This window comes from Argentina silus, assembly GCF_951799395.1.
Source record: "Argentina silus genome assembly, chromosome: 22".
NCBI lineage: Eukaryota > Metazoa > Chordata > Actinopteri > Argentiniformes > Argentinidae > Argentina > Argentina silus.
Genome location: NC_139676.1, coordinates 9,449,763 through 9,477,262, shown reverse-complemented (window position 1 = coordinate 9,477,262; position 27,500 = coordinate 9,449,763). Strand labels below are relative to the sequence as shown.

Below are 27,500 nucleotides of genomic sequence, written 5' to 3'. Positions count from 1 at the left end.
GCTATATGTGTCACACTCAGTGCCTTCCCACTGGACCAGTGTGTTTACACAACACACTCTGAGGATGAAAGGGGGAGGGAGACATTCGGGTGGCACACCACAGTGGGAGTCAAGGGGGCCGACCCCTGAAACCTCTCCCCAGGGGGGTCTGGTTTCTGAGAATCATAGGTTCCCCTCTGGTGAACATGTCAAGTCATTGCTGTTTCAGGCTGTGTTGATGTGGGATTTTAAAGACACAGGGACAACTAAATCTGACATACACTATGTTTCAAGGGAGGCTGGTGGAGGTAGAAATCGGAGGACGGGCTTTATTTTTTGTATTACAATTATCCCGTCCTCAGATTTCTACCTGCACGAGCCTCCCCTGGTATGTTTCCATGCTCTTGAGAGAGAGATAAACCAGGTATGCTGTAGATTAATCGTTTCAGTGTGGCTATTAAGCTCCTTCCCCTGCTATGTGAACTACATAGGAAAAATACACATTTTATATGCTGACTCTACCAATCCAGCCGCTTGGAGGAAAACAGGATCTCAATGATGAAATGTGTTTCTTTTGTGGACTGTACCAAACCTGGTATTGATGCCTTCATCAAGGTGATTGTATAGAAGTAGCAGAAGCTAACGCTGGCTGGACGTCTGCTCAATCACACATGGGACAACTTCCCAAAATACTCCCAAATGACCCCCCCCCCCCTCCGCCACCCTCCTCCTCCTCCTCCTCCTCCTCCTCCTCCTCCCATTCCATGTCTGCAGCTGCAGCAGGACTGACGTCTGGACTTCCTGAACGAGAGGGGGGGGGGGGGGTTTGAAGGAAAGAGAAAGAGAAAAAAAAGAGAAAAAGAGGGGGGGGGGGGGGGCGGGGAGAGGGTGGGGGGACAGATTGGAAAGAAAGTTTGGAGCAGGAAGGGAGACCAGATAGAGATTGATAAAGAGTGGGAGAGGGAGAGAGAGAGAGAGAGAGAGAGAGAGAGAGAGAGAGAGGGAGAGAGAGAGAGAGAGAGAGAGAGAGAGAGAGAGAGAGAGAGAGAGAGAGAAGGAAGGAAGGAAGAGAGAGCTCTGGTTTTAATTCCTTAATGGAGCGCTAACCAGGAGGAGGAGTGACCAGCCAATGACCTGGAGGTAAAGGGTCCCACCAGAGCAATGCAGGCCAGAGTTAAGCCCCTGCTAAGGAGGAGGGCTTTCTGTTGTGGTTGTTGTTGTTGTTGATAACAATGCAATCACTCACCTCTCCTTGTCTAATAGCTGTTCCTCTCAGACCTCCTTTTTATAGCTTAACTCTGCCCTTCAGACACACACACACACACACACACACACACACAGACACAGGCACACATGTGCACACACAAACACATGCACACGCACACACACACACACACACACACACACACACACACACACAGACACACACACACACACACACACAATCCTCTTCACCTTGTACCTCTTAACTCCCTTCACGGGGTTATTAACTCCTTGATTGGGGAGCTCTCCTTTGGGATCCCCCCCTATTTAGTTGTCATGGTGGCATGACCCGAACACTTATTAGCTGACCTCTGGGATTAGTCCAAGCTCAAACCGGGGGGGGCGGTTGGGTTAAGACTTCACCTCGACGTGCCCTGCTGCAGCATCTCACTACCCCTTAATTAAATTGCTGAGACACCAAGTCAGGAATGTTTGCTTTTCTACATGCACTCTCTGCTTCTCTCCATCTCTGTCTTTGCTTTTCCCATCCTCACACTTGATGTTCAAACAGACTTGAGTTTCTTCTCGTCTCCTCAATATAAGATAACCCTCTTTTGACACGCTTTATTACACCTTCTCATAATATCCATAATATCAGATAGGGTATAACGTTATTATAACATACCGGTAACATGCATTCATGGTGCAATAGCCTACCTCATGTCTCATCTATAGAAATCCATGATATTAATTTCAAATGAATCATATTCTATTGCATTCTTTTATTATCACTCTTTAAGGTCTTAAAGACAAGACCTTGTATTCCGATCAGGTTTAAACCTTAAACAAACTAACAGAAAGGACAAGCCGTGGATAACCTGGGTCTAATCCAATACTCTTGACACCAACACCGGATAAACCAACAACAACGATACAACACCACCCAGTCCTAATCGCGTTTCCCCGTAACGCGCCTGCTAAACCTCAACCGTATCTCTCTCTGTGGGTGTCTGTGTGCCAGATTATAATCTGGAATTGTGATTGTATGTAACGCGGGTGAGGAATGTTGTGACTAGTCAAGCGTAAATAATCTGACAAGTAAAGATGAAAAAGATGCCTTAGAAGATGGATAAAGTCAATAGCCAAAGCTCCCAGTTGAAGCACTGCGGGCTATTCAGTTAAAACAATCGCTTTTATGAACCAAAATAATCATTCAATAATCATTCAATCCCGTAAAGATAGATGAATGTATAAAAGAGAGCCATTGAATCAATATTAATTTGAATACAAAACACATGTTTCTCCCCAATGGTAGGCTACAATTCAACTGAATGTAGCCTAAACGAAAGAGATCGCTCTCTCCTAACCTGCCATCGCCTGAGCTCTGTCTGAAGTGCACTTTGGAGCACACGTTCATAGGCAGAACAACCTGCATCACATAATCGCGATCTCCGATTATGACTGGAGGCTACATATATAGGCTACGTACATGTTCAGTCCCGAAGTTGTTGCAAAAGTTAAATAAAATGCATAATAAAAAAACACCTACCTGATAAAGTGAACCAAAATCCGCAAAAATGTGCTAAGGCACCGTTTATTCTCTGATTGTCGCGGAGGCAGAAGTAAATTACTCAGAATCCTTTTATCACTGCCGATTCGCCCACAAATTGGAGCAAAATATCAAAACCGTTGCAATGTGTTCAGTCCCTCTGTTAAAGTTGCGGGGCAGTAGTACCCGGGATTTATGCGACTGGTGCGAAGTCCGTACCAACTTCTTAACAATAGTGTTCATTGAAGGACTGCGAGCACTTTAAAAAAAATGGAAGTGGGAGGTGCGAGTGAGCGCTCACGGACATAACCAAATGCGCGCCCACGGTCCTAAATCTGGAGAGAGGGTAGGCTACACCTGTACAAATATGAACGGGGCATATCGGAAACAGCGGGGTGGGAAAACTGCATCTGACCATTTTAAAGTTTATTTATTGGTTCTCGATCAAGGGCAGCGTTTTACTGCGTAAAACAGTAGTTATTCAACATAGGCTACTGTATCTAGAATATGCTCATAATAGTTCTTCAACATAGACTACTGTATCTAAAATATGATTAGAATAGTCATTCAACATAGGCTACCGTATCTAGAATATGCTTAGAATAGTTATTCAAAATAGGCTACTGTATCTAGAATATGTTTAATACATTATAATAGTCTATAATATGCTATAGGTATAAGCAAATGATATAAGGAGACTTACTATATGCTCCTTACAATGACTTGATGACATGCAATAATCAAAGCTAAGCCGTGCAAACAAACTTAGAAGTTCAGGCCATATTTAGAATTGTCATAATTGTTCTGACAGGCAACCTGTCAGCTATGCCCATCACATTGCGCTTCGTTTACATTGCCCTCTCTAAGTTTACATGTCCATTTTAAGATGTTTTATTTATATACGTCGTCTTGGGAAAGAAGGTGGTCGGTCACGGAATACTTCCGCCTGTCGGGGAAGCTGTCAATGGACTGTCGGCAGGGACACTAAATTAAAATGGTGTGTATGATTGATGTCTGAGAACGTACTGAGATGTAATCTGTTTTAGAGAGCCTACTGTACGTCATCCAGGCATAAGTTCTTCATTAATATGCAGCTTATAGGCGCTAAACATGCAAGTACATACATACACACACACACACACACACACACACACACACACACACACACACACACACACTCATAGACACACACTCATAGACACACACGCAGACACACATGTGGACACTCACACATACACACATAGACATTGCGAAAACGAGAGATAGAGAGAGACATCTGTAAGACATTACATGTAATGGGTAGTTTTAGACAGGCCATTACACGCTTGACCAGTGAAGTCCAGATGAGATCCAGTTGCGATCGCCTCACGTCCAACAAGCCTATGAGGGGCGTAATTACATGTTCAATAACTTGTTAAGATTTTAGAAAAATATCAGAAATCCTACAGTACAATATAGGCCTGCCACACTATCTTCCCTCAATCAAGTCCTCTCTCTCTCCTCCCCCTTCTCCCCCCTCTCTCCCTCCCTCTCGCCCTCCTTCCCTCTCTCTCTCTCTCTCTCTCTCTCTCAATTTAATTCAATGAGCTTTATTGGCACGATAAGACATTATCTCACATTCTCTCTCTCTCCCCCTCCCCCCTCTCTCCTTTTTATCCCTTACAGAAATAAGTCATACCAACCACTCTTAATATATCCATTTCAATATAAACACATTCTCCGAGCTCCACTACAACAAGCATTAGGGGGAATTTAGAGGGATGTCTTTTGTTATCGTCTGAGTCACTGAAAGCCACGGCCTCCGTTGATATAGTGTGTATTTATGAGTTGTGGCTGACAACCCTTCCCAAACACTGGGCAGAGTTTTATTAACACTAAATAAAGGTTAGCACACATAAATGTCTACTGTGTGTGTGGTGTGTGTGTGCGTGCGTGCGTGCGTGTGTGTGTGTGTGTGTGTGTGTGTGTGTGTGTGTGTGTGTGTGTGCGTGCGTGCGTGTGTGCGTGTGTCTGAGCACGAATGCCAACAACACTCACCACTCTGTTTTTTCTCTGTTTCTCTAGAAACGTGAACTTTTCAACTGGCCCTTTGGCAGAGCTTGAGGTAACAACGGATGGGCTTATGCAATCACACGCCCCCCACACACACTCTCACACACCCCCACACACACCCTTAAATGAGATGCCAATCTACAGTAGCTTTCACCATGTTCCTAGGACAATGTACCGTTGAACTGAACCATGTACAGACACTTGCTATTTTATTTGTATAGCTTGCATGCGTACATACTGTATACTCTGTCACATACACATTCCGACACACACACATTTTCCAACATCCTTCTCCTTGTATGATATCAGTCTGTACAGTATCTAGATGACCTCAGTTGATGGTTTTTAAAGACCTGGTTTTGAGCCTTGAAGATACGTTTCCACCATCTCCATCTCCATCACTATTGATCCGGACTGAGATTCACCTACTGCCACTATTGTCAAAGTGGGGTACGCGTACCCCCGGGGGTACGTGGATCGATCTAGGGGGTACGCGAAATAAATCTGTGATTTACCTTCCCAAACGGTCCTGTTGAATAGCCGACTGCAGTCTCAGTACCAAAAATAAATGCATGCACCCTATCCAACAGAATAATATTATCACAATGTCTAATATGTAAGGGATAATTTTCATAGAATACCAATTAGGCTACAAAATAACCGACAGTGTGAATCGCGCAGGCTCGTTAAATTTAGCTGGAACTCATTTCTCGAATGTTGCCTGAACATAATCCCGCCTACACAATCCATTAATTATGTTAAATAAGAAAACGAAAATAAATGTATGGACTTTAACTGCTGTAGCTAAATTTAAGAATATAAATAAATATTCTATTTATAATAGAATATCTTTCTGCGCGAATATCTTCCTGTGCCTATGAGTGCATGAGAGCAGACACCTCTTGACCAATCACAACAGTGTTTATGCTCTCAGGTGCTGGGGCTGCTCAGTAGGATGTAGTGTCTCAGGGGGTACATGACTGTTAAAAGTTTGGGAACCACTGACCTACTGTAACACAGTCACACACACACACACACACACTCACACACACACACACACACACACACACACACACACACACACACACACGCACAGGTCGTAGGTTTACAGTCCTTTTCCCGCATTGCCCGCATTTATTTCTGTGTGTGTGACATTTACCCCTTTGAGCGGACCTGTCCTATGACCTAAGCAAACTCTGACTCCAACCAAAGGCTTGTGCACCCGTGGGAGCATTGGGTTGTCTTGTGGGATCAGACGCGTGAATAGAAAAGCCTCTTTGTCTTTGTGTGTGTGTGTGTGTGTGTGTGTGTGTGTGTGTGTGTGTGTGTGTGTGTGTGTGTGTTCACAGGGAGCAGTGTGGCAGGGTAGCTCCACGTATACCTTGCTGCTGTGTGTGTGTGAAAGAGAGAGAGAAAGAAGAACAGCGTTTGACAGGGGAGTGGGAGAACAAACAGCTAGCCTTGACTGTATGTGTAATCCCAACAGCCTAACGAGCGTCTTTGATTTGTAGAGCCAGGGGCTAACATTTGACTTCAAATCCCATTTCGATTTCGATGGTCAAACCGTTTCCAAAACGGTGTGTTAGATTCAAGATTCAAGATTCAAGATTCTTTATTTGTCACGTGCATACAAGTATACAGTGAAATGCAAAAGTGACAGTGCCACAGAGTAGTGCAACAATAAGTTTAAAAATAAAATAAAAATAATAAAAAATAAAAATAAATAGAATATAAGCAGCAGTATAAACAGCGGTGAAGCAATGTACACAATGGAATGACTATATACAATGGCAATGACAGGTTGACAGTACAGTGTTACTCACAGTGTTACTTTTCAGGATCAGGATCAGAAGCCGGATCAGCTTCATCCATAATTAATGAAAGTCTTATCCACTTTGTCCACACACACACACACACACACACACACACACACACACACACACACACACACACACACACACACACACACACACAGACACACTGCCTTAGAGTTTAACCCCTGCTATCAATACAACAAGTCAAGAGGTGTGCATTCCTGCTCATGGGGTTAGGGTTAGGGGGTTAGTGATCTTACAGTATCACCTGACAAAGACCATTGCTAGTGTTATCACTTTGTGTTGGATATGGATACGGTTGAGCTCTATTGCTGTATATCCTGGTTTAAAATGGTAGTCTATGACCCTCGGTTTGAACATCAAGAGGACAGCATGTTTTGAAGTGAGAGTGTTGCAGTAAGAGTGTTTATGTGAATAACACTGCCGAGGGCAGAGCAGACTTGACCCTTCACAGACCTCCATGCATAGAGGAAATGACAGCTCACTATGTAATCCCTTGCATTTCTCCTTCCTTCCTCCCTCCCTCTCTCCCCTTGTTCTTTTCCTCCCTACATCTTTTCCTCCCTACGTTTCTCTCCTTAACTTGTAGTTTTACAGGAATGTAAACAGCACTGAAAAGTTGGGGATATAAGTAGTAGGAGTGTGTGTGTGTGTGTGTGTGTGTGTGTGTGTGTGTGTGTGTGTGTGTGTGTGTGTGTGTGTGTTTCAAGACTGTAGACATTGCCAAAATGTCTTTAATGATGCCTCGTTCAGTGCCCCTGGACAACATGTTTCAGTGCTAAATTGCTTTGGTGGAGGGGAAAACATGAAATTGCACATTGGAATTCAGGCCGAGAGTTATGCTCCTCAGGGGAGCAAGTAGAACACAGTGTTTGGTCCTGGGCCAGAAACACAACCAGAATGGAGGGGAGAGAAGATCAGCAAGCTATTTAGTCTCTCTCCGTCTCTCTCTTTCTCTAGTCCTCTACCTTTATATGACCTTGTCTCTCTTCTCTCTCTTTTCTCTCTTTCTTCCTTCCGGTCCTCTCTCCCCTCATCTTCCTTTCCCCATTCTCTATCCATCCTATCCTATACTCTCTTCCTCCCTCCTACCTCTATCTGTCTTTCTCTCTCCTTTCCCTCTTCTATCCATCTCTCTCTCTCTCCTTCCATCCTCAATTTTCCCATCTCTATTTTCTCTCTCTCTTCTATCCATTTCTCTTCCCTCACTGTCCTCTATCTCTCTCTCTCTCTCTCTCCACCCTCTTCTCTCTGTCTTCAGCAGTAGTGTGAGAACCCTCAGCTCCTCTCAGTAGTATTAATAGAACTATCCCTGGTAATGCAGTTACCACCTGGTGTAACATCACTGCAGGAACTAACACATTCACACACACACACACACACACACACACACACAAACCCACGCACACACACACACACACACACACACATACACACACACACACTGATATAGAACTGACATATTCATATTTGTAATGCCACATGCTGTGTACACCAAGCACTAATATGGAACGTAAGTTACATATTTACAACACACGGATATGTCACTTCCATATCCGTGTGGTGTAAATATGTAACTTACATACATACACACACACACACACACACGCACGCACACACACACACACACACACACACACACACACACACAAGCTCACCCTCTGGTATATTCCCACACACACTGAGTGGTTTGTAAACATTGGATACATTTACACAGACAGACAGACAGACAGACACACACACAGACACACACACACACACACACGCGCGCGCGCGGCACGATGCGGTCAGATAGGGTGAAGTGTAGGGTAGAGGTGGGATAATGTTGTGTGTGACAGCGTGGGAGGAACAGCTCTCGAATAGGGGGGTAGGCAGGTCGTCTTCCTCTCGCCCCCCTACCCCCCCCCCCCCCCCCCAACACACACACACACACACACACACACACAAACACACACACACAGATCCATGGGAACCCAGTTTTGGTTTTACAGACACTCCAGTTGTTGCTGTCATTGTTGTTGTTGTTGTTGTTGTTGTTGTCGTTGTTTCACATGTGCCCTAACCTGATTGTATATAGAAACAGCTGGAAAAGGGTTCAGCACCACATCAGCTGCTCAACACGACTTTGTACATCTTTTTAAAAATAGATATTCTGGTTGGCATACCTCAAATAAGACATTGGTTTTAAGTATGTCGATTTTAGCTTTAAAACAGTGCCAAATGGCCACGATAAATCAGTAGCCATCAAGGACAGAGATCACATGATAAAGAACATTGAATGAAGAGTCTCTTTCTGCCCCCTCCCCCTTCCGTCCAGACACACACACACACACACACACACACACACACGCGCGTGCGCGCGTTTTGGTCCAAACAAAAGCGTTTTCTAAAATCTGATGTCGGCTAGTACACTGGCCTTTGAGGAGATAACACCACTAGTTTCCATATTAAACAAAACACACACACACACACACACACACACACACACACACACTCACAAACGTACACACAGACACACACTGCGGCATATGATATTACTGACTATATGCTTTGATGCCATACTAGCACAGGGCTAATTCCTATGGCTAACACATTAGCGACAACATCAGTGTTCCATTGGCACCCACAGCAGAGCAGAGCAGAGCAGAGCAGAGCAGAGCAGAGCAGAGCAGTGTGAACAGCTGTATTTGTTTTCACAGGCTTGTGAGCCTGTGTATGTGTGTATGTATGTGTGTGTGTGTGTGTGTGTGTGTGTGTGTGTGTGTGTGTGTGTATGTATGTGTGTGTGTGTGTGTGTGTGTGTGTGTGTGTGTGTGTGTGTGTGTGTGTGTGTGTGTGTGTGTGTGTGTGTGTGTGTCTGGACGGAAGGGGGAGGGGGCAGAAAGAGACGGCAGAGGGGGTGGGGTGGGGGGGACATGAGAAAAACTTGTTGTGCTTATATGGGGTGGCTACGTATACTGTGTGATTGTCTGTAAATGTATATACAATAGTGTACGTGTTTGTATGACGGTGTTTGTGTTTGTGTCTATGTGGATGTGCCAGGGGACTCACGCCCAGCATGGGGCCTACATCAGCCTGGGCCTCGAGTAGTTCTCACAGCCCACAAAGTCACTCCCTGACAGGGATCGTGGGAACCAGAGTGGCAGGGTCCTGGAGGTTTGGAGGATGTGTGTGAATAAAGTTATATGAAGCCGTAAAGTACATGCCAGCTGTCCCCAGAATTATTTACAAGATGTTTAGAGATGCTGTGAACGCAAAGGCCAAGATTTATCTCAACTATATGGCCTTGGCGTAAGTATTCACTCAGCGACTCCTCACTAAATTCAGCAGGGATAAATCTGGGATGTCATATTCACTCTTGTGAGTACTAGAATGGATTCCATATCAGGACATAAGTCCCACCCCTAACTCTGAACCCAACCATAACCTCTATGGGACAGAGCCACACCCACCACCGCTCTGATTGGTTCTTTGCTCAGTTGAGTCCCTTACCAAAATTCATTTTAACAGACTCCGTTATTTTGAACAACAAGCCTGTTTTTAGATGAAGGGAATGAAGTCCTGAGACACTGATCTAAGGTCAGTTTCTTTAAGTTTTTCTCCCATTTATGGAACGGTATCAAACACACATTAACTAGCATGTTGGATACCATTCCTCATTCCATGCATTACAATGAGCCCATCCTCCGATTTCTACCTCCACCAGCCTCCACTGGCAGAGTCCTGTTTGAACCGCAATACCTGCCAATGGAAACAGCATGACTAGTATGAAGCCATCATATTTGTGGTTCAAAAGAACACACGCTAGAAATTTAGTGATTTGGAATCACGCTCTCATGATGAGGTAGCCCTGCCGAGACTTCTAAGCCCAGATGTATCCCTCGCACAATGAGGACGTCCTCTTGGCATAACGGTTTACGTCTGTGGCGTCCGTGCAATAGATCTCCAGTTAAAAACCCTGCCGGTTACACCTTCATATTAGCGGTTCATGTTTGAGGCGCCATTTCAAGTGATTCCTCTCTCACCTCCGCAGAGATGAGAGGAACCGATTCAAAACATGTCAAGTTGGTCCTAACAGGTGAGTTGAGCTATCAGGTGAAGAAATGCTAGTACATTGTAAGAGTCACGTGTCACCCCTCTCAGCCATCTCCTTGGCATTGGTGCGGTAGGTGGGAGGATTTGGGAGGGCTATTTGCTTCCAGCATTAGAACTTAAAAAAGTGTAACTTGATAATAAGTGTTGTTTGGTAACATATCCAAGAGTGATTGCACTGTAACCAATGGTACTTTACTTGGAGCAGAAGAGTTGGCGATCTAGTTTTGTTCTTTTCCTTTTGAATTATGATGGCTATTATTGTGCATGCAATAAGTTGTTCTAGCTCAAATTAAATTTCGTTGTTTTCTATGGTTTTGTAACGATGGTGGTCACGGAAATGATGCTCTTTAACTATAATTGGAGGGAAAATGTATCCAAAGAACAAAAATAATAAAAAAAATGGGCTTCATTTCTAAGAAAAATTTAAATTGCTCCCTTGTTGAATTTCAGATATGTATTGTGTTTTTTGTGGCGCAAGCACAGCAGTGCAGAAACATGAAAATTGGCATGTTTAGTTAAACAGAGGAGTTAACTGGACCGTAGCAGTGACACGGTCAACTGTCCAGACCACAACCGCTATAATGTGCTGACCAAACCGCTTGTGACTGCAGACAGACTGGACCATAGTCAGCTGGACTGGACTATAGTCAGCTGGACAAAGAAGGATAAAGGTACAATAAGTAAGAATTGTTCATGAGAATAGTGAGTGTGTGTGTGTGTGTGTGTGTGTGTGTGTGTGTGTGTGTGTGTGTGTGTGTGTGTGTGTGTGTGTGTGTGTGTGGTTGTCTGCGTATGTGTTAAGGACTCTACATGCTTCTACGTCACTTGACGCGACTAGAATGCGGTTTGCGCTGCGCAACACTGTTCATACTCCTGCGTTTCCTGTGCACAGTGGTATCATGTTCTCTGGATAGAACACTCATATTTGGCTTCCAACCTGTGCAACCTCCTCTACAACAGTTGCGCAACCTTCGTGAACCTACGCAGACCCCTGGTTGCGTTGTTGTCGATGAAGCATCAATCAGGCTTTAGGGACCTGTGACACGGTATCTCTAATTTAAAGGTCTTCGCGCTCTTTCAATTCTATCCTTTAAACCAGCACTCGGCTCCTTTCTCTCTCCCTTTCAGAAGCTCCTCATTCCCTCCGTCGTCATAAAGAAACTCACTCTCGGTTCTTTCTCTCTCCCTCTCTGTCATCTCCTCCTCCATCTCTCCCCACGGTGATCTATAGTCGGAACAGTTGACAGGGAAGTGAGTAGCAGATAGGATGAAGTCCAGAGCCTGGCCTCTAGTTCTCCTGAGTGTCTGCTTCTCATAAATCACAGAATCTGAACCACAGGATCTATCTAGTAATAGGCTTCATCTGTGGGAGAGAGAGGGGGGCACAGAGACAGGTCCCAGAGAGAGACAAGAGATGGGGGGGGGGGGGGGGGCACCTGGTGTATGTGTGTGTGTGTGTGTGTGTGTGTGTGTGTGTGCGTGTGTGTGTGTGTGTGTGTGTGCGTGTGTGTGTGTGTGTGTGTGTGTGTGTGTGTGTGAATTTGCCTGCTTGATCAACACACAGCCCCTGGCTGTCCTTGTCAATACTTCTGCTCCAGAGCACATTGCACAATTTATTGTGCAAGATGTTTTGGATTTCATTGTGCTTTTTTCATGACTTATTTTTTTTGCATTGTCTGAAACCAGTTCTCCCTAAGAGACACACACGGCGTGCAGTCTCGAGCCAACAGTCTGTCTGTCTGTTGGACGAGGTTAAAATGAACTCTGCCGCGGAGTTATCAACAACAGGAATGATAACATCACAACAATACATGCCAGGGCAGCCATCCTAAACTCCATGTTAAGCTATCAACTAAAGAATAATGTCCTTTGTTTTAGCCAAAGTTAAAGAACATAAAGAATGAAACTGTTCCCCCTGGTAGACGAGTGTGAGGATCAAAGGAAGTGGAAAAAGAGAAGAAAGTTCCTCTCTGTGTCTTGTCTGAGTGAGTGAATGAGTGAGTGTGCCTACGTTGGCTCAGTGTTATCGGTACAACTGAACACCTACCTCAACACTCCCTAGTGTGTGTGTGTGTGTGTGTGTGTGTGAGAGAGAGAGAGAGAGAGAGAGAGAGAGAGAGAGAGAGAGAGAGAGAGAGAGAGAGAGAGAGAGAGAGAGAGAGAGAGAGAGAGAGAATAGAATACTTCATTGCTCCTGACTTGGGCTGCTTGGAATCTTTTCAGTTGGGCACAGCCGAGCCAGCCGTGGGGCGTTCTGAGGACAGCTGGTGCTGGTTATCAACAATGCCCTCCTTCAACAGGACCCCGATCAGGCATCCCAGGTAATGCCTTTAAAATGAGCGGCAATTGCAGATGCCACACCTTCATTATGGTGTGTGTGTGTGTGTGTGTGTGTGTGTGTGTGTGTGTGTGTGTGCGTGTGTGTGCGTGTGTGTGCGTGTGTGTGCGTGTGTGTGCGTGTGTGTGTGTGTGTGTGTGTGTGTGTGGAGGGAGGGAGGGAGGTCTGGTATGTAGAACCATGCCAGCAGCAGGCCTGGCTAGCTCCATAACACAGGCTCCAATTAACAACATGTTTTTTTTCTGGAACGGTTCCAGAACTTTCTAAAACAAGGACGGCTGCCTGTTATTGAGCAAACCAAGAAAAGATGGGGAGGCCAGGAATGACAAAACAAGCTACAGAGAACATCAAGCATTTCATGTCAACTCATCCTTGCTAAATGTATTGAAACAGCACAGACATTCAGCAAACGTTACGACAGCAATTCCAAACACATCCAAATCCATGTCCAATATATCACTCAGACCTGTGATAAAAAGTGACTTTCCAAAAAGAAGACTATATTAGCAGGCAGGCTCAGGAAAGGTGTGTAGACCAATTCGAGAGGCACCCAGCTGCAGCCGTTTTTAATGGACACGCAATGGATGGCTGGTTCAGTCAGGGGCTAGGTTTAGTCACAGGCAGTGGAGAAATCGGATGATGGGCTCATTGTAATTCATGGAATGGTCACAGGCTAGTTTGTGACAGCCAGTCTCCGCGGCTGCAGCTGGATAATATCCACCAATTCCCTGTTTCAGCCTCTAGGTGGCAGAAAAGGTTAGTGTGTCTCGAAAGTGGGTTTGGATAGGTGAGAATGTTTAAGAAAGATAGGCCACTCTGAGAAGGCTGGGGTTCTGTTAGCCGTAGCTGGGTGATTGACAATCTGCCGACAGGAGAGCAGGGAAGAGCTCTTGGTTTTAGCTCTCCTCACTTATCCGGCTTAGTCTCTGTCGAAAACAGGGATAACTGTTATCACAAAGCAGGGATTCTACAAGAGAGTGTGTGAAAGGTGTGTGTGTGTGTGTGTGTGTGTGTGTGTGTGTGTGTGTGTGTGTGTGTGTGTGTGTGTGTGTGTGTGTGTGTGTGTGTGTGTGTGTGTGTGTGTGTGTGTGTGTGCATTGCCGGTTCTTCATGGGCATTTCTACATTTCCACGCCCTCGTACAGTTCCTCAAGGGTGGGGTTCTTCTACCATGCTGAGAATCTCCGATTAAATGTAGAACATTGATTTATCTCAACCAAATCCCTCAGTGCCTCGCTCCACCCCGAGTACAACTGTCACATCTCCACCCCTTTCTTTCTCCTTCTATCTCTCTCTACTTTTTTTCTTTCTCACACTCTGTCTCTCATTAGCAGAGTTGGGGTGGGGAAGAGTAGGCATACTGTATACCCCTACATACTGTATACCCCTACATACTGTATACCCCCTGCATACTGTATACCCCTACATACTGTATACCCCCTGCATACTGTATACCCCTACATACTGTATACCCCTACATACTGTATACCCCTGCATACTGTATGCCCCTACATACTGTATGCCCCTACATACTGTATACCCCCTACATACTGTATACCCCTACATACTGTATACTCCTACATACTGTATACCCCTGCATACTGTATACTCCCTACATACTGTATACCCCTACATACTGTATGCCCCTACATACTGTATACCCCTACATACTGTATACCCCCTACATACTGTATACCCCTACATACTGTATACCCCTACATACTGTATACCCCCTACATACTGTATACTCCTACATACTGTATACTCCCTACATACTGTATACCCCTACATACTGTATACCCCCTACATACTGTATACCCCCTACATACTGTATACCCCTACATACTGTATACCCCCTACATACTGTATACCCCTACATACTGTATACCCCCTACATACTGTATACCCCTGCAGTAAACTTATGTGAAATATCACACATAAAGTTACATCTCTATTATTATATCTTGCACCATCGAGCTAAAACGTCTTAGAATATGGTCAGGTTTAGGTTGAAGAAAACATTGACATTGTAAACAGTATCTCCTATGTAAAAGACAGTGCTGCATTGACACATAATGCTTTATTGCCTGAGTTGCTAAAATCAACAGCCTACATCGTGTGAATCACAAAAATAACATGTTAGGGGAGCGTTCACCCACCACACTGTTTTTATTATGACGAATGTGTCTGATCACAGTGAATTTTCATGAGGCAATGGAACGATGTGGTTATGTGATTAAATGGCGCCCCCGTGTGTCAAAGATACATTAGTACACACAAGAAATATTACTTAAAATACCTCAGAACATTATTGATAGTGTGTGTATGTCTTGCCTTTTACTTGAATGTTGTAAGACAATACTTGATGTTGTTATTCTGTACATGTTGGATATCATTCTCTTCTAAAATATGAGACAAAGACTTTGGTAATAATTGCATACATTCAATGTGAGAACATTTTATGAATTATATCTTTAGGCCACTGCATGCACATGCACCAAGTGGTAGAACTGGCTCACTCTGCTTCTGAAACATGTCCTTTGTGGGATAACTGGGGATAGGTAAAACAGGTTCTGAATGTCACTCAGACTAGACCAAGTGGTAAAACCTGTGCTGACAGATTCTAGACAAGGGAGCGGAAACAGACTGGCATAGCAAAGTCTGAACCTCCCTAGGCCAGCCTGAGCTCAACAGACAACAAAAACCATCACCACTGGTGGCAAAACTTGACTGCGTAGAATAAGTCTTCCCTATCAATACCTTGACAGCGTACGTTTTATCTGGAAATGTGTATTCTGCTCCTCTGAAAGAGTCTTGTACAGAAATGTGTTATTTGGGATCTCCTTGGGCAGTCATAATCACTGCTTAATTTTCATGCAAGGAAAACTGGGTCCGGGTATCTAAGGATTAAGTGAGAAAAAAAATTAATAAGCTATTTTCAGGTGTGTTTTTAAATATATATCAACTAAGCTAGCTAGCTAACTATCTAGCAAAGTACAAGTCTACAAGTAGGTTAACGAGCCAACGGTATAATAAACGGAGAGTTAACTTTGTACGATGTAGCTAGCTAAGTAGGCCGTTGTTTTAACTACCAACCAAGCTACAGTAGACATAATTCCCGTCAAATACTGCATTGTCATAGTTGGGTTGAGGTCAGAGGGGCATCTCTCCCTGGATTTCTGTCTCTGTCCACACAGTCAGGCCTGTGGTGTATTTAGTGTGGAAGAGTCGGGTCTGAGGAGAATGACCATTTTAGGGCCTCAGGATGACAGTTGGCCCAAGAGATCACTGATATACAGTAGGAGAGATGTGTGCTGACATGAAGTTACATTAGAGACAGAAGATTTCTTGATCCCTATTTACCAATTTGAATTGCAAAATAAAGGTTAACTCGGGTGCTCTTATTTTGAACACATTTACATTGACCGAAAGTAGATGGTAGAAAGTAATATATATATATATATAATTGTATTCATTTGCAGAAAGATTATATGTGGCCTTTATTTTTAATAGAGGCTTTGTTGCTGTCAGTTGCTGTTCAGTCGTTACATTTACATTGACCGAAAGTAGATGGGTGGAGTTCCACTATTGAAGTTCAGAGAAGCCAAGGTGTTGTGTTACGCAACTCACATCATCAGCCTTGCCCATTGTTGTATATAAATAATTATATACAAATCGCAGGATATATGATATGATAAATTTGCTTTATTCAGAGTGCCAAAATACAGGTTGGACATTCAGCCGATGGGCTCAAAAAGAGACAGCCCTTTTTGACTTATTCACCTATGCACAGTGTAGTATTGTTATTCTGTGTGTTTGTTTGTCTGTCTGTCTGTCTGTCTGTTGTTGTTGTTTTATTTGATGCAGGTCTGTTTCAGTTACAGTGTGTGTAATTGCGTTTTAATTTGGAGAAAAACATATAGTATATACCGTTTTCCTGTATGCTGCACAACAAACGTGCTCAGTGAAGACAATAAAGTTTTCTTATCAAATCTCATGACCACAGTGGAAGCTGTTGGAGGTAGAAATGACACGTTTGATACCACTCCTCATTCCATTACTATGAGCCCGCCCTCGATTTCTACATCTACCAGCCTGGGAGTGCCATCATAAACCGCACACACTTTATAAATAAAAAACAGAGCAGCAAAACACTTTTCCAGCATTGTAGCTCAGTCTATTTTAAGAAGATCTGAAAAGCACGGTGGCCAGGGCTTCTTGAGCTTCTCCCAGTATGCAAGCTGTTGAGAGATGCCCGACGTCGTCACGGCAACCACTTTTGACAGGCTGCAGCGTCCATAGGCAAAGAAGGGGTTGACGGCGAACATTGACGAGCTTGGGGGATCAGTAGGGAGGACCCCCAGGCGTTTGAGGCACATGCCCAGGTAGGCGTCCTCGATGTAGATGGGCTTAATCTGTGGAGAGACCTGCAGGATCTTCTTGGGGAGGTCTGTGGACATGACATAGCCCAGTCCCAAAGGGTAAGGGGGGTACTCGGCATCGGCTATCACCTCCTTGGGCATGAAGAACTTATTACTGGGGTCTCGCATGACGGGGCTGTGCCACCAGACCAGACCGGTCATGTAGTTCTGTTTGGGGGTAGTGGGGGCTAGCAGCATGGACACGAGGTTCACAACGTTCAGGAACATGTCAGAGTCGATCTTCATAGCATAGGACGCGCTGCTGCAACGCGTGCTCAACCACTCGAGCATGACCATGGTCTTGATGGTTAAATTGAGGTAGGTGTCCATGAAGTTGCTCTGCAGCAGGTCGTGGTGCTGCTCGCTCTCCTGTTGGACCTTCTCCTGCAGCTGCTGGGCGTCCACTCCTCCAGGCAGGCCCAGCAGGAAGAGAGTCTGCACCAGCTTGCCATGCACCAAGGTCTCGTTGCCCCACGTTTTTCGGATGGCGTCCCGGGCTGCTTGGTTATGAGGGGCTACAGGGACGATCAACACCACAAAAGGGATCTGGGTCTTACATTTTGGCTCGTCTATGATAAACTGGTAGTTATGGGGGTAGGCGACGTGGTACGGTCCGGGATCCACCCATGGGATTCGGTCGGTCAAGTGGGCAGTGGCCAAGTCAGTCCTTGTATTGTGATTGGGCACTGTATAGGTTCGTCCAGCTGTCATAATGTTCTTATTGGCTGTTGCCTTAATGTCATAAAATAGGTTTAAGTAATCCCTCCACAAATCCTGGGAAAGGTGGATAGACATAAAAATAATGGCCACCAGGATGAAGAGAAAGATATGTCTTTTGTAGTGTCTTTTAGAGAGCCTAGCACTGTACTCCATGGCTGATTATGAGAAAACAGAATGTGAGAGGGAAGGGCATATTAAAAATCATTCACAGTTTAAAGCAATTTTTTCCATTAGTTTCAAATAAGAAAATGCACCCCTTAATGATTTTTTAAGAATATAGATGAGTTAGAATATAGTTGGGCAGGTCTCCCTGACATCAAGTAATTGCACAACAAAGGCAAACCAGGAAATGAAACACTTTTACCAATAACCGGCTTCCTGATGATTAACACTTACTTGTTTTAAAGAAAGTCTAGAAACTCAATTTTGAATTGTATATATCTCATGGTTGATAGTAAGCGCTCATGTCTCTGTATGGAGTCTCCTTTTTTGCCTGGGGCTTCGACGACAATGGTGGTGATGTTGACTTCCTGGTGGTGGAGGAGGGACTACCTTATGGTGGGGGAGGAACTACCTTAGAAGGTATTCACTCCCCACAGCCCCTCCCATTGTAGGCTTTACCATGTGTTTTATTTTCCTCTCATGACTGAAACAACCAGCTAGAAAAGTCTGACTGGCATAAAGATCATCTTTGGAGTACTGAGAATTATTATTATTATTATTATTATTATTAGTATTATTATTATTATTAGTATTATTATTATTATCATCATCTTGGGTCAGTTAGTAAATGTCATTCTATGTGGGACCTTATGATATCCTACTCTGAAAAACTGGAGGCACTCCCCTCAAAACTCCTCACCCCCTGACCTCATCCCCTACCTCCTACTTGAGGTTGTTGTGTGATATCAACCACCTAAAAAATAATATTGTTATTATGTCTACTTGTCAGTGGTGGTCAAAAGGAGGACAGGCTCATTTCTAACGCATAGAATGGAATGAAGAATGGTATGAAATGTGTGTAAAACATATGTACATGTTTCTGTGCATTTATTTTAATTGTTGGTTTTGAAGGTTGTATGCATTAGGAATGTGTTGGGGGGGATTGATGAGAGTGGGGAAAAAAGGGGGGGGAGGAGTTTTATATTGTGTGCCTATATCTTTGAATAAAAACTATATATATATATATATATATATTTATATAAGTTGTTGTAGGCATTGGACATAAATATGATCTTGGTGTTATGAGGCAATTATGGAAATGTGACCCAAGTGATGGGAGGGTCATGTTTGGCCAGTGAGTTTGCAACTACGTCCTATTCTAGGGAAACGTTTCATATTTTATATTTACAACACTAATATGACAAATAATATATAACATTAGACATCATTGATGGGCCATACAGTAACATACAGTTTCATGTTATGATGTTACAGCCTACCCTGTGGGTGAAGTAAAAAATTGTCTCCCAGCCAAGTTTATTTAATTCTGTCCGGTGTTGGAAAGGAATGTACGTAAGGAATGTACCTATGACACTCCCAAAATTATCTCAAATGCAAAAATGTCTTCAACAAGTCACTCAATAAGTTGAATTGAGTTCATCTTAGTGCAAGGATAATAGTTCATATAATTTCTGAATTAATATCTTTGTATTTATTGGGTTTCTGAATTGCGTACGAATCAATTACACACTGTGGATTCAAAAATTATTTTCACTTTGACATTCTGTTTTTGTTGTGTAGATCAGTGACTAAAAATAAAATATTAACTATCAAATCTATTTTTCAGTCAGGTTGTGACGTTCGGCACACAAAATGGGTCAAAGGGTTTATACATACAGAAGACACACAATATAACTGTGATTGTGCTACACACAGGCCAAAGAAAAGATTGTAAAGGGATGTTTGCCTAGGGTGTCTCAACAATAAGAATCATGTATTAGTAGCCCTAGCCAATGTGCTGACTAAGTTTCGTTGTCTCTGTACTTGTACTCTGCACAATGACAATAAAGTTGAATCTAATCTAATCTAATCTAAAGTTTACAGATTCTTATGTTTATGAGGTTATGGCTCAGGCTATGGTTAGGGTGAAGGTTACCTAGTTCAGTATTTTACACCTTAAAGTCAGATGGTTCCTTTAAAATCCTGTAAAATAGTGAACAATCCCTTTAAGGTTAGGGTTTAGGGTAGGGTCGTCCCAAGGATCCCATTGGGCATCTACTGAAGGGAGGGATGTGCCATGTTTTGCAAGGGAGTTTATTCAACCACCATCTTATCACAGGAGTTTCTCATGAAACGTGTCACACAAAAGATTTCAAACAGGCTGAACAGGAACTGGAATCCTAGATCAAGGATTAGGTGGAGGTAGTCATAGGAAACTTGGAAAGATGTGTATTTTGGCAAGCTCCTTCATCAAAGCATAATGACACAATACATTCAAGAACACATGACAAGATTAACATAATTGCAGGTAGCACCACCTGGCCAAAAGGGCAGGGGCTGTAACATTTGGAACACTCTCAGACCTAACCCTACAGACACACCCCGTTTTCAAACTGAGATACATACCCATTCTTACTAAGATAGAAATATCACCAAGATACAAGCATACATAAATACTATTTTATAACATTTTGAGAGATATATTTTCATTTTATGATGTGTCAGCCTACCTTGTAGGTGAACAGTTACAGAATAGTCTCTGAGATTGCAATCATAATCCTTCTGCCTTCAAACTTCATTACCCCACTACCACCACCTTGTAGTTCCCTCCTCAGTTGCTCTCTGTGTGGTTGAGTCACTAACAGGGTGGACCTGATTTCTTTAAGTCTGTCCAGAACTCCACCAACTGAGCAGAGGTGCTTAGGATGTATGTGATGACGGTGGAGAATTCACAGCGGTTGTACTGTTGAAGGTAGGCCTTGAACTGAGCAGGGTTGGGAGGGCCTGTGGGTGAATGGCCAAGTTTTTTCATACACATGCCAATATAGGCGTCCTCTATATTAAAAGGCTTAATATCCTTTGATATCTCAATAAATTTCTCTGGAAGGTCATTGGAGAACACATAACCCATACCCAGGGTGTAGGTGGGGTAGGTGGCATCGGGGAACAACGTCTCCGGAACGTACCATTTGGAGTTGGGGTCACGAATGACCGGTCTGTCCCACATGATCATCCCTGTCAGGTAGTTCACTTTTGGGATGTCCGGCCTCACCAGCATAGTCACCAGGTTGTCGATGTTCAGGAACATGTCCGAGTCGATCTTCATGGCGTAGGACGCATTGGTGCAGTGGGTGGCTAGCCAGTCCATGATCACCATGGTCTTGATGGTTAAATTGATGTAGGTGTCCATGAAGTTGCTCTGCAGCAGGTCGTGGTGCTGCTCGCTCTCCTGTTGGACCTTCTCCTGCAGCTGCTGGGCGTCCACTCCTCCAGGCAGGCCCAGCAGGAAGAGAGTCTGCACCAGCTTGCCATGCACCAAGGTCTCGTTGCCCCACGTTTGTCGGATGGCGTCCCTGGCTTCCAGGTTACTGGGAGCCACTGGGACCATCAGCACCAGGAAAGGGGTCTGGGTATGACATGCCTCCGGCTCGTCCATAATAAAGTGGTAGTTACGGGCGTAGGCAACATGGTACTGATTGGTTAATTGAGACGTGGTTGTGTACGCGTCTTTGGTTTGAATGGCTGGTTCAGACGTGGTTGTGTACGCGTCTTTGGTTTGAATGGCTGGTTCAGACGTGGTTGTGTACACGTCTTTGGTTTGAATGGCTGGTTCAGACGTGGTTGTGTACGCGTCTTTGGTTTGAATGGCTGGTTCAGACGTGGTTGTGTACGCCCCTTTGGTTTGAATGGCTGGTTCAGACGTGATGGAGAGGGCATAGCAGAAGGAGACAATGACGAAAATCAACAGCCCGAGGAAGAAGAAGTGGAGCAGCCTCCTCCGGCTACGTAGGCTGTCCGAGCGTTGACTGGAAGAGGAGGGGGAAGAGAAACTTTGTGTAGATCTAAACAATAGTACAATAGTAATTACATTGTAATACGAAACGTGTCCTGTAACGTGCAGAATATATTTTTTTACATTTAAGTCATTTTGCTAATACTTTTATGTGACTACTGCTAATAAATGCAGAAAAAATAGCAATCCTTACTGCTGGCCTTTTCCATGATTTGTTCCTTTGTATTTTGAGCAGATACAATACTGCCCTTCTCACCCAATAGGTTCCACATAATGTGTTCTCACATACTTTACATACAGTATCAACACGGTATGATGTCATTTACAATGTAATTACAGTTCAAGAACCAGGACGTGGTGCAGCTAAGCACGGGCATTTAGGCACTTATCCAGGCATTTATCCACAACCACGTTTGACAGTTGGTTCTTTGGACAGTTAGCTCAGAGAATGCTTTGACAAGAGAGTAGTGTAGCGATGTGGCTACGTAGTTGGCATTGTGCATTCCTGTTTTCCAGCATCAATTCTGTTGAGACTTATGTTATGTTCCTAAGTACTGTAACCATGGGTGACACCTGCTGTTCAATTTGATCACTCCAGTGTTAGGTTTTTATGCTAAGTCAGGCTTTGTCTCTCAGCTGGCTAGGCAATAAAGAAACTGTGGAAGCTGATTTGTGTCTTGCTTCTCCAATCGCCACAGTAGTGACAGAGGCGAGACCACATGACAATATTGAGAGTATTGAGAGAGCTCACCTTTCACAGCTGTTGATTCTGGACCCCAGGCCTTGCTTCTCCATATGTACAAGTTTCTGTTCTGCCCAACACTGTTAGACTTGGGTAGGTAGGGTGACATATGGTAAAGGACAACACGCTGATACCTCTGTTGGATTTCAATGACCCCTAGTAAAACAGCTTCCAGAGGACTGTACAGGTGTTGAAATGAGATACTGAAAGGAAAGAGTGCTTGTGGGGAGGGCAGGGTGGACTGGGGGAGGGACAGGCAGACAGAGGGAGCAATGGACACACCTACTTTGGTGAATAAAAGGTATTGTTTTGGGTATACATTCACACACCACCTTTTTGAGACACACACACACACAAAAAAAACAGGACTTAATTTGCTTATGTTTATTGACATTGAGTCATCATCATCATTAACGACGTTTTCTGGATAAAACGTCCTCGAAAATTGAAGCACACGCTATGATGTACCGATCACATCTTTTGTCGACTCTTAAAAAGTCAGCTTTGTAGAGCACTGAGCTTGGAAAATATACATATATTTATACATGTATGTTTATGTGTACCTGTAGGTCATGTGCTGTGTGTATTTTCTCTACAGTTCACCTATGATACAAGGCACTTGGACACATTGAAACACTGATAATAATGAAATATCTTAATGTGCAAACAAGGATAAAATTCAACTCAGGTACTGGCCTCAGCTGGCCATTGTCCAACGTCAACCCTTTGAGAATATTATTTAAACGTCCTCGTCCACAGTAACATTTTCTCATCTGATTTGTACGAATGCAAATGTCAACACGGTCTAACACGAACCCCATTGTCTTACATACATACAGCGTACGTCATTCTAGCGCGACCCAGCTGTGTCTGAACTACTACTACTGTATCAGTATGGCGAAAGGGTGAATGAATCATGGATTTGTGGATCCTGTTTGGATCGTTGTCATGGACTATGAGCAATAGCAACAGGTGGCAGCTAGACAGGAAAAACTTTGACATTGGTTAATATGTCTCGTCATAGACAGAGGTGACACTGGCCACAGGAACAAAGAGTGATGGTAACACTTTATTTAACAGGGGTCTGTTACCCCGAAAGCTTTGTTGCTTAAGGAGTACTTAATTTCTCCCCCAAAAAACACAGCAAAGCTGCAAGAGAGTAACAATTCTAAAAATCTGTTATGTTAGCAGGTCAAGTCTTCTGTGTGCTAAAGAAATTTGTTAAGACTTAACTAAATCACAAATTCATTAGTTACAGCATATTTAGTTAAAAGAAGAACTTTGCTGCTCAAGGAAAGGAGTGGCCCTGGCTTTTCAAAAGAAACTGACCCCAGTTCTAGTGTGACATTACTTGGTAATAATTGGTAGTTTCTTTCCTTAGTTTTTGAAATAATGAATACCAAGGTAGCTAAAAAGTAGTTCATTGGTAGTCATCATGTAATTACAATTACTTTGTTACCATGTACAGTAGACTCATAATAAATACCTGATAATTTGGGATAGTAAAATAAAGTGTTACCAAAACAAAGATAATGGTTGCAGCATAAATTATACACTTAGGAGGTGGTATTTAAGAAAGGCTGACAGGTTGATGTAGTTGTGGGTTATTGTCTTGTAAATTAAACATTTAAAGCCTTTTGCAAAACCACACATCCATCATCCTGCCAGTTGAGCTGATTTCCAGCAAGTCAAATAAAACAGCCAATGCAAATTATCATTTGGACCAGAAAAACCAGGTTGATGGCTGACTCTAGACGTGCCTGTGTTCAAAAACGCCTGAGAGAAAACTAAACTGCCATTCCCTTAACTGCCCGTGGTTATGTTTGCGTTGTAGCACATATTATTATTTGAGGCTTCTGGCAACAGATGAGTGGGCTGACTCCCTGAAAGCTGTCCTACAAAACGCCACACAGCAACTTCCAGGCTTGTTTTCAAAGTGAGAAATCACACACCAAAACAGGTGTTTTCTTCAGTGACTCTGTATGAGTCTCTGTGACAAAGAGGCTGTGTTTTCCTGCACAGGGGGCGTGGCCACTGAATTCAAAACCATATCTAAACAATTTGGTGAAGGTAATCTGATCCCAGAGCTGTGCCTGATAGCAGCTTCTTCCTGGAGCATGTACAATAGACAGAATTTACTCTCTTCTACCCCCTGTTGTACACATCAAGTAAAACCACTGTTACAGTCCATGGGGTCAGGGCTGTCAATATCACCTAATCTTCTGTCATAATGCTGTCACCAAACATATATGAGCATTGTTGTTGTCGTTCATTTCTCTCAATGGGCACTATTTCTGGTCACCATGCATCCAGCCTAAGGGGCACCACATAACTCTGATTGGTCTATCACACATTTAAGGAATGAATAAAGAATGTTCAACGTACATTCAATACATTTCAGTTGTTTTCCTCAGCTTAAGAGTTCAGTTTAGTGTTGGAATGATCAGAGAGTTTTTCGTGACTCTGGAAGAAAAAAACCTTTGATCCCACGCAGCTGTAAAAAAGCACCTTTCTGTCCCCCTCACCACCCCCTATCCCTGGACACACATGCAAGCACGCACGCACACACACTCTCTCACACACACACACACACACACACACACACACACACACACACACACACACACACACACACACATACACACATACACACACAGTATCCCTGGATCTGAGCAACACCAGACGTGTGTGTGCAGGTCCTAGCTGACAACAGCTGGTTTAAGGACAAGGGCCCCCGGAGGGACCACCACCCAGGACAGGGGGTCATGTCCCACCCCCGCAGACAGGTTCACTACCCCCTCCTCCTCACCCCTGTCCTCCCTGTCATTATCCTCCTCCTCTCCCTCCTCCTCCCCCCTGCTCTCCTCCTCTCTCCCCAGCCGTCCCAGCCCCACGGAGCCCAGGCCCAAGCTAAGCACAGACGCGGCCGAGAGTCCGAAAGGCAGCAGGGGTGAGTCGGACAGACCCAGATGCCCCGCACCACCACCACCACATCCACCCAGGGAGTAGAAGGAGGCCCCGGGGTGGCCCAGCGAGCTCAGGTCCAGGGGCCTTGGGGGGAAGAGGGCGGACAGGGGGAGCGAGGCCCCCCCCAGGCCAGACAGGACGTGGCCCCCCAGGAGGGCAGCGGCGGCCGCCCCTGGGATGATGATGTGAGCCCCACCTACGTAGGGCAGGTCCGGGGCCCCGTTGGCCACATGGTACCCTCCCAGGCCTACCCCGGCTTTGAACAGCGACCCCAGGCCCCCCGGGGAAGCCTGCTCCTGGGCCACAAAGTGTCCGTGGGCCTTGATGTGCTTGCGGAGGGAGCTGGGGTCTGTGTAGCGTTTCAAACAGCCCACCATCTTGCAGTAGTAGGGCTTGTCCACGTAGTGCGTGCGTGTGTGTTTGAAGCGGTCGCTGGAGTTGGAGTAGCGCTTGCTGCAGCCCTCATAGGGACAGATGTAGGGCTTCTCACCTAGGAGGAACAGAGAGAGAGAGATGGTTGGAGTTGCATCTGTTTGTGTGTGTGTGTGTGTGTGTGTGTGTGTGTGTGTGTGTGTGTGTGTGTGTGTGTGTGTGTGTGTGTGTGTGTGTGTGTGTGTGTGTGTGTGTGTGTTTGTGTGTGTGTGAACTGACCTGTATGTGAGCGGGTGTGTATCTTGAGGTTCTCAAGGCGAGAGAAGCTCTTGTTGCAGGTGGGGCAGTGGTGGGGCTTCTCATTGGTGTGAGTGCGGATGTGGATTAGCATCTTGTACCTGCAGCGCATGAGAAGTACATACACTGAGTCAGGGGATTTGTAAAAGATTAATAATATAATTTAACATTTCACTTCATTACCAGTTGTATGTAATAAAACAAGGAACCCCTGAAATGTCAGACGTTTTCTTCTACAAAGATGACATCTGAGTTTCCCACTCGGAGAGGCTAAGAATCAACCGATATGAAGCTCTAGGCAAATGTTTTAGGAGAGGGATGGAGCAGGGGGACTAGAAATGATGCAAGCAATGCTATCTGAATGCTATCTAGAATTTTAATTACACATTTTCAAAGCTGACCCCCCCCCCCCCCCCCCCCCCCCCCCCTCCCCTCCCAAAAAAAAGCTTGACGCAAATAACTTCACTCGGAAGTTCCAACTGTTTTGAGATGGTGTGAACGCCACGTAAATGGGAATCTAAATGTAGCCCCTCCCACCTGGCGTTGAAGCCTCTGCCGTTGCGGGCACAGCCCTCCCAGTGGCAGCAGTACCCAGACTCCTTCTCAGGCTTCACATGGTAGTCGTTGATGTGATCCACCAAGTCCTGCAACGTGTCGAACAGCAGGTGGCACTAGAGCGCAGACAGAGAGGAAGAGAGAGAAGGAGAGTGTGAAGGACAGTGCGAGAGAGAGAGAGACACAGAGAGAGAGAGAGAGACAGAGACAGAGACAGAGAGAGAGAGTGTTACTCATTGGTTGCTCCTCAGTGAGGGTGGGTACTAGTAAACCAAAACCAAAGTAGATGATTTTAGTCGAGCCACTTTGTTTACAGATAAAAGCATACGTTTTGTTTCCATGACAGCCGCTTTATCCCACAGGGGGCAGTTGAATTGTTTTTGTAAAAAAACAATTTACAACTAAACAAAACAATGTGGAC

At 44.5% G+C, this 27,500-nt stretch overlaps 4 protein-coding genes across 5 annotated transcripts in view; all 4 read right to left on the bottom strand.

Annotated features, from left to right (window-relative positions):
• vasna (vasorin a) overlaps positions 1 to 2,805 on the bottom strand; it is a 20,312-nt gene extending 17,507 nt beyond the window's left edge. Inside the window, exon 1 of the mRNA XM_083694369.1 lies at positions 2,732 to 2,805. The gene's annotated coding sequence lies outside the window, so the exon portion shown is untranslated. The remainder of the gene's footprint in view (positions 1 to 2,731) is intronic.
• Positions 2,806 to 15,150: 12,345 nt separating this feature from the next.
• Positions 15,151 to 19,186, bottom strand: LOC310821955 (beta-1,3-galactosyltransferase 1-like). Its single transcript, XM_083694245.1, has 2 exons — positions 18,588 to 19,186; positions 15,151 to 18,346 (listed from the first exon to the last, which is right to left on the bottom strand). The coding sequence occupies exon 2, from the start codon at positions 18,342 to 18,344 to the stop codon at positions 17,223 to 17,225; it is 1,122 nt and encodes a 373-aa protein (XP_083550371.1). The 5' UTR covers positions 18,345 to 18,346; positions 18,588 to 19,186; the 3' UTR covers positions 15,151 to 17,222.
• A 338-nt stretch (positions 19,187 to 19,524) lies between these two features.
• LOC310821954 (beta-1,3-galactosyltransferase 2-like) lies at positions 19,525 to 23,062 on the bottom strand. 2 transcript variants are annotated; one of them, XM_083694243.1, is made up of 2 exons: positions 22,898 to 23,062; positions 19,525 to 22,195 (listed from the first exon to the last, which is right to left on the bottom strand). In XM_083694243.1, exons 1-2 carry the CDS (start codon positions 22,939 to 22,941, stop codon positions 20,992 to 20,994), a joined length of 1,248 nt encoding a protein of 415 aa, XP_083550369.1. In that variant the 5' UTR covers positions 22,942 to 23,062; the 3' UTR covers positions 19,525 to 20,991. The 2 variants fall into 2 exon arrangements, with proteins under 2 accessions (XP_083550369.1, XP_083550370.1); XM_083694244.1 differs by having other exon boundaries at positions 19,526 to 22,159.
• A 2,525-nt stretch (positions 23,063 to 25,587) lies between these two features.
• Positions 25,588 to 27,500, bottom strand: part of glis2a (GLIS family zinc finger 2a) — a gene marked incomplete at its 3' end in the record, with an annotated part of 14,098 nt that continues 12,185 nt past the window's right edge. Inside the window, 3 exon segments of the mRNA XM_083693672.1 lie at positions 25,588 to 26,345; positions 26,507 to 26,625; positions 27,062 to 27,195. Coding sequence (XP_083549798.1) covers positions 25,588 to 26,345; positions 26,507 to 26,625; positions 27,062 to 27,195 — 1,011 coding nt within the window.